This window comes from Heterocephalus glaber, unplaced genomic scaffold (genome assembly GCF_053883595.1).
Source record: "Heterocephalus glaber isolate CG9 unplaced genomic scaffold, H.glaber_assembly_v1.0 deba00001561, whole genome shotgun sequence".
NCBI classification, from domain to species: domain Eukaryota; kingdom Metazoa; phylum Chordata; class Mammalia; order Rodentia; family Bathyergidae; genus Heterocephalus; species Heterocephalus glaber.
In genome coordinates, this window is record NW_028258349.1 from 10,465,764 (window position 1) to 10,484,043 (window position 18,280).

At 51.9% G+C, this 18,280-nt stretch overlaps 1 protein-coding gene and 1 long non-coding RNA gene across 9 annotated transcripts; one reads left to right on the forward strand and one right to left on the reverse strand.

Moving 5' to 3' along the window:
* Positions 1-232: 232 nt before the first annotated feature.
* On the reverse strand, positions 233-15,415 carry Lsr (lipolysis stimulated lipoprotein receptor). Of its 7 annotated transcripts, none has more exons than XM_021239562.2 (11): positions 15,197-15,385; positions 14,434-14,667; positions 12,914-13,258; positions 7,866-7,985; positions 5,226-5,282; positions 4,511-4,657; positions 1,801-1,977; positions 1,639-1,698; positions 1,413-1,544; positions 642-1,273; positions 233-558 (listed from the first exon to the last, which is right to left on the reverse strand). In XM_021239562.2, exons 2-11 carry the CDS (start codon positions 14,525-14,527, stop codon positions 523-525), a joined length of 1,800 nt encoding a protein of 599 aa, XP_021095221.2. In that variant the 5' UTR covers positions 14,528-14,667; positions 15,197-15,385; the 3' UTR covers positions 233-522. The 7 variants fall into 7 exon arrangements, with proteins under 7 accessions (XP_021095221.2, XP_012932967.2, XP_087047189.1 ...); XM_013077513.3 differs by lacking the exon at positions 15,197-15,385 and adding an exon at positions 13,356-13,456 and having other exon boundaries at positions 14,434-15,052; XM_087191063.1 differs by lacking the exon at positions 5,226-5,282 and having other exon boundaries at positions 15,197-15,415.
* On the forward strand, positions 388-6,392 carry LOC106010611 (uncharacterized). 2 transcript variants are annotated; one of them, XR_001184370.3, is made up of 3 exons: positions 388-576; positions 778-1,570; positions 2,091-6,392. It is a non-coding gene; the product is annotated as an uncharacterized LOC106010611 (long non-coding RNA). The 2 variants fall into 2 exon arrangements; XR_015443072.1 differs by having other exon boundaries at positions 778-6,392.
* Positions 15,416-18,280: the final 2,865 nt, after the last annotated feature.

The following is an 18,280-nucleotide window of genomic DNA, read 5'->3' on the forward strand; positions in this document are numbered from 1 at the left end:
TGCGCACGTTGGGGCGGGGCCGGGGCGTGCACGCAGGGCCGGGTTGAGGCTGCGCGGGGCACGTACTCTAGGTCTGGGGAGAAGGCAGGCTGCGGGCCGGCCTGGCTCTTCCTCCCGACCCGGGACTTCAGTTCGGGAAGGTAAATGGGATGTGGCGTTTTCCAGACAGGAGCCGAAACCGCTCGGGACCCCCACCTCCTGCAGCAACAAACGCTTCTCTCAAGACGGGCCGTGTGTTTATCAATTTTATTAGGTTTAGGAGATCTTCAATATTCTCTCAAATCAAAAAAAGTATCAGCTCCGTGAAGTGGCGCAAGTTAGTGGCACGCATGCCTGCAATCCCAACACAGGGAGGCCGAGGCAGGACTGTAAATTCGAGCTCAGCTTGAGCAACTCTGCGAGACCGTCTCAAAACTTTAAAAAGTGAAAAAGGGCCCGAGACGTAGCTCAGTGCGAAAGCTGTGGGTTTAGTCCCCAGTACCAAAAAATAAAAAGTACAAAAGCTACATACAAAATGTGAGATCAGACGACTAAACTTTCCCGACTGAGGGCCAAGTTCTGCAAGAGAAAGAAAAGGTGTGAACTGGGCGGGCATGGAGAGGGGTCTGCAAGGGCTGAGTGGGGTACGGTTGTTTGCTCACCTTCTTCTGCCTCCGCTCCCGTGAGGCCTGAGACTCCGTCTCAGAGTATGGGGGAGGCGCTGAAGGGTAGTAGGCCTCTTCTTCCTCTTCCTCCCTGAATGGTCTCTTCCTCTCCCCTGGCCCCTTTCTCCTCAAGGCCTCTTCTAGCAGCCGCCCATCATATTGGGGATCCCTGGGCCTGGAGCCATCATCTCGAGGGTCCCGGGACCGGTAGCGGGATCTGGGGTCAGCAGGAGGGCGGTCCCTGCTAGACTTGAAGTCATCACAATGGGGATCTCCAGAGTGTGGGAAGTCCCTCGAGACGTCTGGGTCGAAGAGGTCATCACGGCTGCGGCTTCGAGGGGGTGCATAGGCCCGTCCTCTCCTCCCGCTACTTGCAGGAGACCTTGCAGATTCTGCGGAACCTGGCCGGGTGAGATCATCCAGAGCATCCACAGAGCGGGCTCGGGGCCGGCCACCCCCCCAGCTGCTCCCTGGCCTCTCTGTGTGGGGCTCCTGCTCCCATCTCCTAGGACTCCGAGGGGGAGGGGAGTGGCGACCCCACTCCTCATCCCGGATCGGGGCGAGGGCAGGACCCCGGGAAGGTCTGGATCGCCAGTCGTCCTCATGGAGGGAGGTGACTTCACTCATGGCTGTAGGGAAGGAGGATGTCACTGATGGTGGGAGGAGCCCAAGGGACTAGGTCGGAGATCTGTAGCAAGCATCCCCAGGGCAGGTATCAAGGAAACATGCTTCCCCGCCGCCCCACTGAACCCCAGGTCTCCTGCTTACCCCGCTCTACACGGCCATTGGGGGGCCCGGGACGAGAGGGGTCAAAGTTGGCCAGCTCTTTCTCCATGTAGTACAGGACTCTCATGGAATCATCCTGCTGATTGGCCTGGATCCGGTAGCCACTACGGACTTCTAGAGACAGAGGCGGAAATGACCAGGTTGGCAGATAGGATGCTCACCTACCCACCCACCCCCACTGTCCAACCTTGGAATGATGGGCTCTTACCAGAGGTCGAATTGCTGTCCGTGTCTCGGAGCAGGGGTACCTGGGAGCTGTGGCCGCCCACTAGAGGAGACTGGCTGTCAGTGCCTGCCCAGCCCCCTCCCCCCAATCTACTTTTCTGGCCCAGCCCACCCCCCGTCCACCCAGGCTCTCCCCAGGTCTCACCTGAGCTGTTCCTGTCGAAGTCTCCAGGGTACCCTCCAGGGTAGCCATTGTAGATGGGGCCCATGGGAATCATGGCTGGCGGTGGGGGTGGGGTCTTGGCAGGGGAGAGGTGGGCGTAGGTGCTGGGGGCATAGATGCTTGGCACGCCTGAGGTGGCTGCTTTGCCAGCAGCGTACACTAGGAAGGCACAGTGGGCATGAAAAGGCATCCAGGAGCCAGGCTGTCCTATACCATTACAGTGCTCTGGAGGGATCTAGGGCTGGACCTCCCCACTCATTCCATTTCTTCAGGACCCCTGAAGCCAGAGGACTTCAGCTTACTGAGTCCCATCTCCTACATAATTCCTGAAAGAGCTTTTGGAATAGAATGCACACTGGTGGTCCACAGCCCTGATCTCGCAGCCCAATATATTTAACGTGATGGTAGTTTGCCAACATTTGACAATCAAAAGGTTTTACACAGAACTCCAACTTTCCAGATACCTTAGCAATAAATGCCTCTGCCCTGGACCTGTGTGCTTTTAGCTGATGGTGTGCAGAGCCACCCTTCTAGGTAAGGCCCACATGCTGGGCCCACCACTATCACCACAAGCAGGAACCAAGTTTCTCCTTGGGTGGCTGGGCCCCTCTTCTAGACCAGGGACTCATCTGGGGGATCCCATGACCACGCTGCTGTCATGCCTGTTAGGTGCCCCTCCCCTCCACTAGGCACCCCATCTCACAGCCAGATGCAGCCAACAGGAGTGCACAGGGGCCTCTGGAGTTCACTTGTCTGCCTCTGCCAAGCAGCAAAATAACTCCGGGCCACACCTATTCCCACCCTGCCCCGCCTGGCTCTTAAGTTTGACAGCTCAAGGGCAAATCCTTTCTTGCTTCCTTCCTCCCCACGCAGAAGGTCTGGATGGCTGCTCCTTCAACAAAGTTACTTCCTCCTGGGGACTCCACAGGCTGCCCCCTGATTTAGTTCAGAAGGTGGGAGACTAAGGATTCAGCCCCGCCTACAAGAAACCCCTTCATTATCTCAGGTGACTTGCCCATGCTGTAATTAGCATCGAGGAGCTACTGCTTCCTGATTAGTCAGCAAGGGGCTGGGACTGCAGCAGAAGTCAGGGGGTGCCTTTGGACGGCTCCAAACTGACAGGGTCTTGGAATAGAGAAGTGCGGCCTTGGGACATAGGGCTTTGAAACAGACTTGTGCCACACTGGCCATATTCTTTCTTAGTGGTTAATTGCCAACCTGGTGGCAGCCCACCCTTGGGGCACAGCCTGAGCCAAAGCTGTCAACTGAAACAATGAGATGGGACAGGATGGCCAGCATCATCCTGCAGAGAGCAGTGGGGCCTGCTCAGGGAAGCAGCAGTCCCAGGAACAAGGCTGCCCACCACTGAGTTCAGTGACCACAGTGCGAGACAGCATGGGTGGCGCGGGGGCCTGGTCCCACACACTTTCACAGGCTTCTCTTGAAGCTCACACCGCCCCATGAGACCTGGGAGAGAAAGGGCTGTTGCCTGTCAGTCACACGGCAGGTGTGGAAGTCCCTGATCTGCAGTCATCACTGATACTGACTGTGGCAATGGCCAACAGCTAGCAGGCACGGTACACAGGCCCAGCCCTGTGGTCAGGGCTGTGCACATGAGCTCACCAGATCCCTACTCACCCGGAACAGTGAGCTCCACCTGGAGCCCCACTTTACAGGGGAGAAACTGAGACTCCAAGAGGGCAAAGTACTCACTGGGCCGCAGCCTGTCAGCCATCCGGGCATCCAGCCAGCTGGGAACCTCCACCTGCCCCCACTTGTAAATGCCTGTCATTCCCATGAATGCGTGCACTTTGGGCTGTGTGCCAAGAAGCTGGTCTACCCGACACCCTCCTGAAGGACATTAAGGAATTAGCAACAGCTGCTGTCCGTGCAGAGTGGCCTAGGGCAGTGATGAAAGGGAGATCTTTCTCTCTTCCTGTGGTGAGAGGGAGATTTTCATTTGGTTTTTTGTTTGTTTTTTTGGTGGTACTAAGGGTTGAACCCAGGGAATGCTGAACTACATCCCTAGCCCTTTTTATTTTTTTGAGAGTCTCACTAAGTTGCCCAGGCTGGCCTGGAATTTAACAATCCTCCTGCCTCAGCCTCCCAAATAGCTGGGATTACAGGCATGGGCCACAATGCCTATCTTAACTTTCTTATTTTCTTTCCCTCTATTTGTCTTTGGCCCCTTCATCTCTTGTCCCACTTCTATTCCAAATCTTCCACAGATGCCCACTCTGATGTGCTACATAAATAGGCTCTACACAAAATGTGCATTTGGTTTTTTGAGGCAGGGTCTCCCTTTGTAGTTCAGGCTGGCCCTTAAACTCACTGTGTAGCCCAGGCTGGCCTTGAACTCTTGCAATCCTCCTGCCTCAGCCTCCTGAGTACTGGGATTACAGGCGTGCACCACCACATCTGGCTGAGATTTTATTTTGGGGGGGAGTTTCAATTTCCTGTGGATAATATTTTGTATTAATTGGACATTTTCCTTTTACCACGTGCATAAATTATACTTTCAAGAAAAACCTCAAGGTAAATGAAAATTAAGTTGAAGTAAGTGAATGATAATGCAAAATAGCAGGTACTCATTGACCTATTTTCTCACTGCTAACCTCCTGCCACTGGCACTGTCCTGAGGGACAGGAAGACGTGTCCTACTCCATATAGGACATACTTGAGGGGTACTTACAGGCCTCTGGGCAGCAGCACTTCTGCGGGCAGCAGGGGCACCTAACGTAACAGCAGCAGGTGTGCGGGCAGCACTGGCACCAGCAGATGCCCAGGAGGAGGAAGACGAGGAAGCCAGCCAGGCACACCACGACCACGAAGAGCCAGTCTGCAGAGATGAGGACAGGCCCTGAGCTGGGAGGGGCAGGGAGGGACAGAGAAGGAGGGACAGGCTCCAAAGGGCAGTGCGGAGCTCACACTTGGGAGAGGGGACCCATTCTGCAAGCTCATGGGGGAACCTGCAGCCTCTGCTGGATTCTCCATGCCCCAAAGAGATTGGGGCGCAATGGCCGAGGGCTGCCCAACCCTCTCCAACCCAGCCCAGTCCCCAAGTGAGGGACTCCCCTGGCTTCAAACAGACAAAGCAGAAAGCAAGAGGCAGCCTGGCCAGAGCAAGACAGACTGTAGCCTCCAGAAGAGGGCACAGAGCCACAGCCCAGACCCTAACCCTGAAGAACACAGAGGACGCCAGTCACTTGAGCCCCTGCCTACACGCCAAGCCCATCCCCAGCCAGCCCAGTCCACCCGCAAGCCTACAGCAGGCCACTACATGTCCCAGAGTCAGGCAGGTTAGTGGGGGTCCACAGCGAGCAGTGGTTAGGGGTCGGGGAGAGTAACAGAAGTGGTGTTGGGGCTCCTGGGAGAAGCCCCCTACTGAGGACTCCACCCTCCCGTACCTTCCATGGGCCCCGCCTGAAAACCAGGTAAGAGCTCAGTCACCCCTGAGGTCCTGCCTGGAGGGACAAAAGAGAAACAGGAAATTATGCTGGCCAGAGCCAGCCCGTGCCACCCCTGCCCCTAAAAATGCCCAGCTCCAGCTGGGCAAGGGACGGTGTGCCCTGTGGTACACAGGGAGGAGCTGGTGGCCCAGGAGGTGCCTGTCCTCCACCCCTGCTGGGGGGCTTCCTTCACACCCTCCACCCACACTCTCTGGCCCCACAGGGACCCCCGCACACATCCCGTGGGCTCCTGAGAGTCAGACCTCAGTCCCCGCCTCCGTCCTCCCCGCCTATGTGGACCCTGTCATCCCGTCAACCACCCTGTTCTGTCAGGCCCAGTAGGCACAGTGCTGCTGTAGCCCCTAAGAATATTCTACAGTCTAAAGAATATAATTCTGTATATAATAATGGATTATTTTTATGAGTCATAAAGGATGTATGCTATCTTTAAATAGAAGAAAGGGCCCATGAAGGCAAAAGTACCTGTGGCCCAGAAAAGTCAAATGTGGTCTTAGTTCTGTGACCCATGGGGTATCCAACCTCTGTTCATGCATTCTGTCAGATACGCACATTGCCCAACCCAGTTTTTGCTTTCCCTCAGGTGCCACAGGAACAGCTCTGTGCCCCACAAGCATTGTATCACACAAGCCTACACACACACACACACACACACACTGCCCCACAGCAACACAGCCTTCTCCAAAGCTCACATCACGTGCCCCGAGGAGAGGGCAGAAGCATGTCAAATAGTGGGTCCCAAAGTGTAGCCCTGTCTGCAAAGCCAAAATTCTTCAAAAGAGATTGGATCACTTGAGTTTTAATCAGTGGGTGAATCCACTGATTAGGTTACATTTTTCGGTATCTTTGGGAGGTGATGGAAATGAGGTGTGGCCTAGTTGAAAGTGAATCATGGGGCGTGACCTTGGAGACTACCTGGGTCCAGACCTTTCCTCTGGCTTTCTTCCTCTCTCCACTTCCTGGCTGCCATGAGGTGAGCAGCTTTCCTCTGCCATACTCCTCCCACCATGATATTTCTGCCTCACCTCAGCCTAAAGCAAATGGAGCCAGCTGACCATGGTCTAAAACCTCGAAAGTTGTGAGCTAAAATAAAATTTTTCTTCTGTAGCATTGATTTATGTCAGATACTTTTTTTATAGTGACAGACAGTTGACATACTAAGGCATTGTTTGTCTTTTTTCCTGTCCTTGTCTCATAGTGTATAGTGGGGGTTTCCAGAGGCTTGGCGACATGATGACATCATTGCCCGGATAGCTAATGGTTGTATACGTGTGTATCTCGTACTTTAAAAAGTTCCCAGTTTCCTGAAGCAGGAGAATTATGAGTTTGAGGCCAGCCTGGGCTATATAAGGCATTCAAGGCCAGCCTGGATTACATGGCAAGACCTGGCTCAAAAAAGAAAAGGAAAAGAAAACTTCGCAGTTTCAATTTCTAATGTTTAGCAACTGCAGATAGACCTCACAAAAACTTTGAAACAAAACCTCCAAGATCCTCAGTAATGTTTTAGAATGTGAACAGGTCCTGGGGTAAAATTCTGAGACCCACTGGTACCAATTGTGAGTTTTACCAAAGGTTCCTGGCCACAGGTATGTGAGCTCCACTACTGGCACCTGGGCTCCTGTCCTGCAGCAGGAGGACCCTGGGCCGTGTTCCATCATGTGCTCTGCACATGCGCGTAAGGATGCCACACAGCGCACACCACCCCAGAGGCTGTGTTGGCTTACACAGAGCACCTGGCCTATGACAACACCCCTTCCATGCACCCCTAGCCAGACCAGGGCTGCTCATGACACTCACCCTGCCCCTGCCTCATTTTAGATACTCTTAAACATGCACGCTCTGTGTAAGTCATACAGTGCCACCCCAGCAGGGCAGAAGGCAAAGTTGCCCTTCTGGCAAGGGACTTGGGTTGCACTGTGGCCCCAGGGATGTGGCAAAAGATGGATCCAGCCTCCTGTTATACAGTTGGCCCTAGGTATCCAGGCACATTAAAAATGGGAGTGGGGGGTTATCCTCCCCAAACATGGACAGACTTTCTTCCTGACCATTCCCTAAACAATACAGTGCAATACGCACTTACACAGCATTCACACTGCAGCAGGTGTCCTAGGTTACTGCTTAACATGGAGGATTCCAAGCATGCAGGAGGATGTAGGTAGGCAGATGCTGTGTGAGTACTGTCATTTTATAGAAGGAATTTGAGCATCTCTGAATTTGGTGTCCTGGAACTGAGCCCATGGATACTAAGGGACAACTATATACACAATCAAATCTCCCCACCCACTTCCTCACTTCCGATTAACTCTGATCATATCTGTGTGTTTTTTTAAAAAGAGACTGGGACGAGGCAACTAGTTCGCAATTCTATCCACTTTTAGTTTGGCTCAGGCTGACCTGAAATGCTGCAGGGGGTGGGGTCCCTGCCTGGGGTGCAGGGCAGAGAAGCCCAAGTGACTGGCAGTGCTGCAGGGGAGAGCGAAGCAGGCAACAGAGCCCAGCGAGTGGGCCAGAGGGCGGAGGGCAGACACAGAAGTGGACAGAAGGGCTGTCGCCCACCTCCCAGGGCCCAGCCCCACTCACCAAGGACGATGAGCTCTGCGTAGGCCTCATTGTTCCCCTGGAGGTCCTGAGCCGAGACCACAGAGCAGTAGTACACACCACTGTCCCCCCAAGCCGTCTGCTCAAAAGTCAGGTCAGCATCTGGGCATGAAGAGAGGTTAGAGGGCTCCTCAGGGCAGGCACCTGGCCCCACAGGGCCCGAGTCCTCCCATACCCATGGGCCAGCTGGGGAGGGGCTGCAAACAAATCAATCAAAAATTAAACCATTTTCACCTCTGGAGTGCAATGTTTTTCTCTTTTCTGGTACTGGGGTTGAACCCAGGGTCTTTGCACTGAGCTACATCCCCAGCCTTTAGTTTTTTCATTTTGAGACAGTGTCTCCCTAAGTTGCCCAGGCTGGGCTTGAATGTGTAACCCTCCTTCCTTGGCCTCCCAGAGTGCTGGCATTACAAGCGTGTGCCACCACGCGTACTTTGTTGGGTTATTTCACAAAGTCTGGGATATAGACATCGCCTGCTTTTGTAGGAGAGATGACTTAAACCACCCAAACTTCTATGGATCACTGATGCAGAGCTGCAACAGACCGACTCCAGGGCCAGCACTTTTCAACTCAGAACACCTCTCCTATGACCTCTCAAACCCAAGGTCGAACCTCCCCTGACACAGCCATAGAGCTGGGCCAGAGGAAGGAGGCACTGCTCCGCAGGCCGGGTTCCAGATAGGAAGTACCCAGGCACCGAGGGTGAGTGGGTGTGATGTGTAGGAGAGATGGACTCTCCCAGGCCCAGGCCCTGTCCTTCCATCCCTACATTCTAGGTCAGGCCTGGGGCTTGGGGACGCTCTGGTCTGCAGCAGCCCTAGGCAAGGAGCCTGTTAATTATGCCACGAATGAAAGTGTTTTTAGCACATCCGGTTTCCTAACTACTCCTCAGACCTTAATTAGTTAAAATTTCTCAACCATATACCAGTGAGGGGCAGGATGGCACCTGCTTGGCAACGCTGCCATAGGCCCACAGGGGACAGAACAGGCTAGAGATGAGCACCCCAGCCAGGAGAGCCCACAGGTGTTCTACACCACTCCAAACACCTTCCCTGGCCCACAGGGCCCTTGGGACACTCGGACCTCATACTACCAGGTCAGCCACATCCCTGCCACCTCCTTCACTTGCTATGTACCTGCTGGGCTTGGGCCTGCCTCAGCTTCCCCTCCTGTGGTTCTGTTTCCCCAACTGTGTCTCCTCATGGCTGGTTCCTTGTCAGTAACCAAGCTTCAGCGTGGAGGAGCATTCCCTGGCTGTCCTACCTTGCACAGGTCCCTTGTTCAAGTGCTGTCTCTGCCCTGGTGACACCAGGGGCTTCCTGCCCCAGAACTGAGTCTGTCTACATCAGTGGTGGTGAACCTATGGCACATGTGCCACAGCAGGCTGTTCATATCATTGAAAGCTCTCAAAGGTTTGCCATTACTGGTCTAGGTCATGCTGGCCTAACATGGGGCCTGTCCCAGGGTCAGAAACAGCCCCTCATCTCCTTCCTTAGCGTCTGTTGTCTGTCCCGGCATTCTGGACACATTACAAACAGACACTTATTCCATTCAGCCAACATTCAGTAAACACCAAATGTGTCTGATGTTTGGGCAGCATTTGAGGCAGGTGGTGTACAGGGAAGCATGGGTCTCAGTTTGGTGTGTGTACCTCTGGGCTCCCCTAGACCCTGGCAGGAGATCCCTGAGGTCAGAGTTCCTTTCATAATAATACTGAGACATCACTTGACTTTTCCCTTCATCTCTCCTGAGTGGACTGTGGCCTTTTCCACAGGATACTCAAAGAAGCTTTGAGAATCCAGCTTCTTCTTCTACTCTGCCAGTTGTTACAGAGATTTACAAAAGTAGGAAACAATGTCACTCTACTCATTAAAACTTTTTTTTTGGGGGGGGTGGAAAATAGGTTATATTTTCATAAAAAGTACTTTGTTTTTTGAAACAGGGTTTCACTATATAATTCTGGCTGGCCTTGAACTCACTATGTAGCCCAAGCTGGCCTCAAATTCATGACAATTCTCCTACCTCAGCTTCTGAAATGTTGGGATTACAGGTGTGCGCCATCACACCTGGCAGAGAAAATATGTTATTTTTATAATAAGTTTATGATTGTCTTTGAAATATTTTTAAAATGCAGTTTGCTAGTTACAAAAACACAAGCTTGTAAGGTCCTCTATAATTAAGAATGTAAAGAGACACTGAGACCAGGCCTTTTGAGAACCACTGCCGTGGAGAACTCACCCTGGTAGACCTCCTATTCTAACTACGGAGGAGAGACAAATAAAAACTAACCATATTGCATATCAGACAGTGATAAGCAGGGTGGAACAAATGAAATGGAAAGGCAGCAAGTACCAGACAGGGTGGGGGAGCTGTGCAACTGTAAATAAGGAGGCCAGGAGGCTCCCAGAGGTGACCTTCTGACCAGACATGGCGGAATGACAGCTAGGACTCCCCTCTGGAGCCAGGCATTTAGCCACCATTTACTGAGCTATTACTATGTGCTAGGCCCCTCTGCACGAATCCATTTCACTGAATCCTCAAAAACAGATTCTCCTAAATATAGGTTTTCCTGCAGTGCCCTCTTGGCCATCATTTCCATCTGTGTCTTCGAGATACATCAGTGGGTGGCTGCTGGGTGCAGTAGCCTGGGGCATCCACAGTTACTGCTCACACAGAGCTGTGCTGCAGGAGGATCTGGGGCTGTGGGGCCAGGTGAGACAGGTCAACAGAAGCTGCTCAGCCGGGGAGAAAGTGGCCAAGAAACTAGAGAACCGACCTGGCTGGAGTGTTCACCCTAGCCTGTTCCTGTCCCACAAGGGCCCAAGACAGAGGTCCCGTGAGATTCTGATCATGCACCTCCCCGCCCCAGTACCAGAGCACAAGAGCTGGTCCCTGCCCATAGCTGAAGAGCTGGACAGGAACCCCGCTGTGGCAAACAGTTATAGAGGCTAGAAGCTGAAACCTGGGTTCTCCAGGGCCGGATCTGGGCTTTGGTGTATTTTGTTTGGACTGTATGATGTTTTTAAAATCCACAAGAAATATGGCTTTCCGGCTTCTTCTGATCAATCCTAAGGCCTCAACCTACTTCCTTCCTGCAGGGTGGACCTTGTTCCTGGTCACAGTGCCTGGGCATGGTTTTAATTGTTTCAGGTGCAGGGAAAAGATCCCAGTCTCCAGCGGGAACACAGTAGGCCTCCTCCTCAACTCTGGCCTCTGCTTCCTTATCCATGCATAGCAGGGGTGGCCTCATGATTTCCAAGGTCCCAAGGGCTCTCTGCTCCAGTACTGCTGAGAATGGTAGGAACAGGGCCTCAGATGCACAACGTTCCACATTGCCTGAAGCAGGGAAGGGGAGGAGGCACAATCCACCCTGGGTGGAGGGACACCTCCAGTCTACCCAAGACTACCTTCCCTTGTAAGCCCAGGGCAGCTGGTGACCCTAAGAACACCAGAGAGGTCCACTTCGCCCTGCCCCCAAAGCTGAAGTACAGGAAGCGCCTGTGGCTACTGGGCTTCTGTGAGGACATGGTCACAATAAACATTTACCTGTCATGGCCTGTATCAAAGGTGGCTCAAGTCAAGGCAGTCTGAAAGACCCAGGCCTCCAAGGTCTCTGGACACGAAGGTCCCCCTTAGACAGACCGAGCGTGGCTCTGGGGTTTTGTGCCCAACAGAGGAGCCCAGATTCTAGCCATCCTCCACAGGCACTCTCCCTGTGTGGTTGTCCTGATGGGGCTGGTGCAGGTTGGCACAGCGTGAACCCCCAAGAAGCCTCAGGAACAGGATGGTATGGGCTGAGCTGGTCCCTCCCCTAAAACAGGACTGATGGGCTTTGCCTTTTATCTTTTATCTCCCTCCCTACTCTTTCCTGTGCCCAGGATCAACACCCTATCTTTCTGTAAGGCAGTGTAAGGACACACCCATTATGTGGGTGAGCCCTCACCCCTCACCCACTGCTGCCCATCCCCTCCCCTCTGCCTTCTGGATTCTCCAGGGCCCAGTCCCAGACCCTCCTCAGATCATGCTGACAGACGTCATAAGGTGGGCACGCCCAAGTCACTGCACACAGTGACTACCACATCTTCTTTCCACCACTCAGCACTGTCTGAAATCCTCTTACTCCTTCTAAACCTGCTTGTTCGCTGCCATCCTAACTCCCTGAGCATGCCATCTCCTGGGGCATGGACGTTGGCTGTTCTGATCTCCACTCTGTTTTCAGCACCTACAAGAACACTTAGCACCTCTTGTAATCCCAGAACTCTGAGAGGCTGAGGCAGGAGGATCAAAATTCAAGGAGAGCCTCGAAAACTTGGCAAGACCCTATCTCAAAATTTAAAAAATGGCTGAGAGTATATCTCAGTTCGATCTCCAGTACTGGGGGAGAAAAAATCATGTGTCCCTTTAGATCACTCATGTCACCTCCCCTTTGTCCCCTGAGCAAGCACAGAGTCTAGGGGCTTGGCCCAAGGTGGCTGAATTGGAACTCAGCTCAAACCAGCTGTGACCCTAGGCAAGTCACTTTATCTCATTGGGCCTGGGTGAAATAATAGTAATAGAAACAACTCCTTCCAATTACTGTGTGGTCTAAATGGGTTAATCCATGTGAACCTCGGTTAGAGTCTGGCTCTTAGAAGGCCCTTCGTCAAGAGTCATTTCTATAAACTCTACTTCTTACTGCAGGTACCATTAAGTGTTATTATAAAATAAACCCCTTCCTCTCCATCACCCTGTTTCCTTTATCTGCAAACACTTGATATTCTATATTGTGTTTGTCTCCCTCACTGTGATGTGAGCTCCATGAGGGCAGTGAATTTGCTGGTTTGGTTTATGGCTGTGTTTTCAGGGTCTAGAACAGCACTTGGTATACAGTAGGTACTCCATAAATCTCTGAGATAAAGAAATGCATGGATGTATGAAAGCAAGGACTCTTCCCTGCATGGGTCCTTTCTGACGTGGATGCTCATGCACTCTGGGCTGAGGACCAGGGAGCCCACCAGCCTCCTCTCCCGCCCTGCCTCGCCCCACATACTTCCCGTGATGGTGATCCTCCGGCCCTGGTAGTAGTCTCCCAGGGTCACAGCGTTGCCCTGCTTGGTGGCCACAACCCTGACAGTGCGCACGCTGTCCTGGCACTCCACATACGGGTTGTAGCCGGGGTTGCCAGCTGCCAGCTGGGCATTGATCTGGTTGCTCACACTGGCTGGGGAGAATGCATCAGCGATGCGGTCCCGGCAGAAGGACTTGTACTTCCAGATCACAATGGGTGCCGTGAGGGTCGTGGTCATCTGGTAGGAGCAGGGCAGGGTCACAGGCTGGAATAGGATCACTACATGGTAGGGGTTGGACACGGTCACCTGGATGGCACTGGCAGGCACTGAGGGCAAGAGGAGAATCAGCAGGGACCACTGTGAACTCAGGGAATTACTTCAACAAGAATGAGCAACATCACTTGTCACCAAGTTGACACTTACAAGCATACGGTGTTACAGGGTGCCTGACACTCATTGTTCCTTAATCCTCAGAATGGGTGAGGCAGCTCCCATAATCGTGCCCATTTTATAGGGCCACGGGGCTGAAAAGTGGCAGATATGAGGTCGCAGGGCCAGATTTCTGGAATGTGCTGTCCATCTCTCTTCCCAGACCTGGCCATTGAACCCTGAGGTTCTCTTCCTTTCACCGCTCTCACAGAAAGGGACGCCTCTCTGTTATGGGCAAGCGCAGAAGGACACACTGTCCCCAGGGCTCAAGGAAGGCCTCACTTCAAAATGAGTTGCCAGGGGTTCCAAGCTACCCGGGCTGTTGTGAAATTCGCAGTTGTTCGAATGAACAATTCATTTGAGTGGCAGACACCATCCCCCTCCATCTCCATCAGCCTCACCCTTCACCCTAGCCCAAAGCCACCTCAAATGCGTTCCCAAATGTGCTTGGTGAAAGATAAAAGACCCAGTCCCCGCCAGAAAGAACACCCGACCCAGATGGGAGCCTGCCAGCGGAAGATGGTTCAGGTCCCGAAGTCCATCTCACCGACTCCTACGTACAGATACTGTGGAGTCCGCGGGAGATGGGTGGGGTTGGGGTTGGGGGGAGTCCCCAATCCCACACCCACTCGAAGCCTAGGAACTATTTATTTCTTTTTCCAAGGAAATATCTGACCCAGACTCCAAATGCCCTCTCCCCGTTACCCCAACATTTAGGAACTCGGAGTGCGCCCAAGACCCCATACCGGACTCTCCGGTGATCGGGAAGGCCTTCACCCCTGCCCTACAAAGAGTCCCCTTCTTTCTCTAGTTTCGGGGGCTGATAGTGCCGGAGTTTCACTTCCTGCTATCTCCCAACAGAGGAGAGGTAGCGCTCCGCGAGACGGACGGGGGAATCCCCTCACTTGAGCACGCAGAGGCCTCCCTAGATCGGCGGATCTGGAGTTCCAAGTCTCTCTCCAGCCACCACCCCACCCCCCCGTACTCCCACCTCCGAGGCCGCTGAGAACTGTGTCCACCTCGCTTCTGCAGCGCCCCCCGCCGCCACGGTACCCGTACCCGTACCCCGTACCTGTGCACCAGGTGCTGAGAAGGAGCCACACGAAGGCGACCGTGGCCGTTTGGGAGCCCGGCCCGCAGGAGCGCGGAGAGGCCGCCGACGCCATCGCCACCGTCTGGGCGCGTCGGGCCCGCGCGTCCCCTCCCGAGCACCCGAGAGTAGGGGGCGCGGCGAGCTCCAAGGCCGGCGGGGTTGCGCGCTCCTCCTCTTCCCGCTTCCGTTCCTTGTTCTTATTCCAAGCCCAACCTGCCGCGCTCCAGGAGTTTTAAACAACAGAAATAAAGTGGACGGAGCGCACGCTTTCTACTCTGGGGGAGGGACACTCACTGGCCCCGCGGCCAACCTCAGGGCCACTCTACCCCCCGCGCGACCCGGGCAATGGATCGGGCCAGGTACACAGGGGTGGAGGCCCAAGGGCTGGGCTTGGGGTGGGCGGCGGGGAGGGGCTCCTCAGCCTCCCTCCCCGGAAGTGGGCTGACCCAGGTGCGCTCCTGCCCCCCAGGGCCTGAACCAAGTGACCGGCCCGCCAGGAGGGAGCCGACAGAGCGCGGGTCGGTTCAAGAGCTCCGGCCTCGGCCCAGCCAAGCGCACTGAGATTCTCGAGAGCCGAGACGCACTCGGCGTGATTCACCTGTTGACAGTGGGCGGGTCCCCCGCGCACCTGTTTCCTCCCCGCGCACACCCCCGTCCCCAGCCGGCGGTGGACCCGCCTAGGCGCGCCCTGCGGGGAGGGGTGAGTCGGAGCGCGGTCCCGGGCGCCTGATTCCCCGCTCACCCTGGGATTCCTCAGGCTCCGGTGAGCGAAGGTGCTGTGGGCTTCCTGAGCCTCCCAGTTAGGTGACTTAAGGAGTTAAGAGAAGTCCCTGAAAGGGAAGCTCTGCACCCCCGAGGGACGTCCGAGAGGAGTCGGACTCTCCTTAGCTGGAATTTATTGCGAAAGTTTTCGCCACCTCCCCCTACTCCCAACTCTTGGTTCGGCCCCAGGCCATCCCTTGCCCCAGGCCAGGCCTCCGGAAACTCAGGCTCTTAAAGGGGCCAGGCGGGGGCGCAAAGTCAGGGACCAGTTTCCGCCCAGAAATCCCGGGAACTAGCCACCTGCGCCGGGAGTGGAGCGCGGCGCGGCGCGACTCTGCTGTCCCCCGGTGGCGCCGAAGGGAAGCGCATCCTGGCGAACACTGGTCGTTTTCCCACAGAGAAGTTGCAAAGTGGCCACTGGCTGGTGGGTCAGGTAGCCAGGCGTGTTTTGTTTTACTGCATCATACTCAAGTCACGTCACGTCCCTCTGCGCAAAACCACGCCGTTGCTCCTCACTCCCAGCAGAAACCAAAATACTCAGAATGGCCTGATCGCCCCTCTAACCTCACCTTCTGCCTCTCCCTGAGGTTCAACTTCGTCCTCAGTGACCTCCTCTTTGTTTCTGAATCTGCCTGTCTGATCACCTCAGGGACATCACCCATGCTACTGCTCCGCCTGGACACCCTTCTGGAGCTGTCAGCATGGTCCTTCATCTCTTTTAGGGCCTCACTTAGAGGTCACCTTTGTAATGACCTCTTCCCTTTCTACCTATAAAATTTCAACCTGTCCACATGCCTTCACCATCTTAAATTTTATTATGATAAATTATACACACCCTAATATTTATCATTTTAACCATTTGTGAGTGTAAACTTCAGTCGTCTTAATTACATTCACAATATCGTGTGCATGTCGCTACTACCTGTACCCAAACCTTTTTCATCATCTTCAATGTAAATGAAACATTCCCACCCCTTCTTGCCCTGCACCTAGCCACTAGCACTAATTCTACTTTTGACTATCAAATTGCTTCATGTTAGTGGAATTATATAACATTTGTACTTCTGTGTCCAGTGTATTTCATGAAGCATGTTTTCAGTACCCATCTGTTTTGCAACATATATCAAATTCAAAATTTCATTTCTTTTTATGGCTGCATAGCAATCCATTGTAGATCACTGTAGGTGTGTATCACATTTTATTCAGCCATTTATCTGTTGATGGACGTTTGGATCATTTCTACCTTTTCTCCATTGTAAATAGTACAGCTGTGAACATCAATATAGAGATATCTGCCTTCAGTTCTTTTGGATATACACCTAGGAGTGGAATTGCAGGTGGTATGGTAGTTCTATTTTTAATCTTTTGAAGAACCACCCAACTGTTTTTCCACAGTGGCTGCACTTTTGTACATTCTTACGAGCAACGCATGAGGGCTGCAATTTCTCTACATCCCCACCAACACTATTATTATCCATTTTCTTGATTTTAGCCATCCTAGTTAGTGGCGTTTCATTGTGGTTTCCATCTGCATTTCCCTAATGGCTAATGATATTAAACATCTAATCTTCCTCAGAAGAAATATCTATTCAAATGCTTTGCCTTTTTTTTTTTTTTTTTTTTTTTGAGACAGGATCTTGCTGTGTAGTTTTAGACTGGCCTTGAACTCACTATGTAGCCCAGGCTGGCCTTGAACTCTCAGTGATCCTCCTGCCTCAGCTCTGTGAGTGCTGGGATTACAGGCATGCATCACCAGGCCTGGCTCCTTTGCCCATTTTTGAATTGACTTTTTAAATTGTCAAGTTGTAGGACTTCTATATATATTCTGACTATTAATCCCTTGTCAGATATACACTTTGCAGTCAGTTCCTGCCCCCTTCTCTGGGTTTTTGAAAAATATCTTGATAATCTCCTTTGATGCACAAAAGTTCTGAATTTGATACTCAATTTATCTATTTTTTCTTTTATTGCCTGTGCCTTTAACAACATGTCTATGTAGTTGTTGCCAAATCCAATGTCATGAAGATTTCCCAGACATTCTCTAATAGTTTTATAGTTTTAGCTCTTAATTTGAGACATCTTAATTTTTGTATATATGGAATAAGGATCCAATTTTATTCTTTTACATGTGGATACCCAGTTTTCCCATCACCATTTATTAAAAAGACTGCCCTGTCTCGCATTAAATGATTTTGGGTCCTTAGTCAAAAATCATTGACTATATATGTGAAGGTATATTTCTGGCTTCTCTTTTCTATTTTATTCATCTCTGTGTCTCCCCTTATGTTGGTGCCATACTATTTTAATTACTGTAACTTTGTAGTAAGTTCAGGTTGGGAAGTGTGAGTCCTTCAAATTTATTCTTCCTTTTCTTTCTTTCTTTTTTTTTTTTTGTATTCCTTTGTTACTGGGGATCGAACTCAGGACCTTGTGCTCGTGCCATGTCACCACTGAGCTAAATCCCCGGCCCTATTCTTCTTTTTCAAAGATTGTTTCAGCTATTTGGGGACTCTTCCAATTCCACTTAAATCTGAAGATTTGCTTTCATTTCTTTGACAAAGAATTTTGATAGGCATTGTGTTGAATCTGTAGATCACCTATGTTAAGTCTTCCTAGATATGAAAACAGGATATCCTTCTGTTTACTTGGACATTCTTTAATTCCTTCTAGAATTTTTTTATAGTTTCCAGTGTATAATTCTTTCACTTTCTTGGTTTAATTTATCCCTATTTATTCAATTCTTTTAGGCACTATTGTATGCGGAATTTTTTTTAAATTTCCTTTTCACATTGTTTAGTGGTGATGTATAAAAACACAACTAAATTTTATTTGTTGATCTTGTACCCTGCAACTTTGCTGAATTTACTTATTAACTCTAGTAGCTGTTTTGTGGATTCTTTTGGGTTTTCTAGATATAAGATCATGTCATTTGTGAATAGAGATAGTTTTGCCTTTTCCTTTGAAATTTGGATGACTTTTCTGATAGATGTGGGTAGATCTTCCCAAAATACCTGTGGTAAAAATGAGCATCCTCATCTTGTTCCTGGTCTTAAAAAGAAAACTT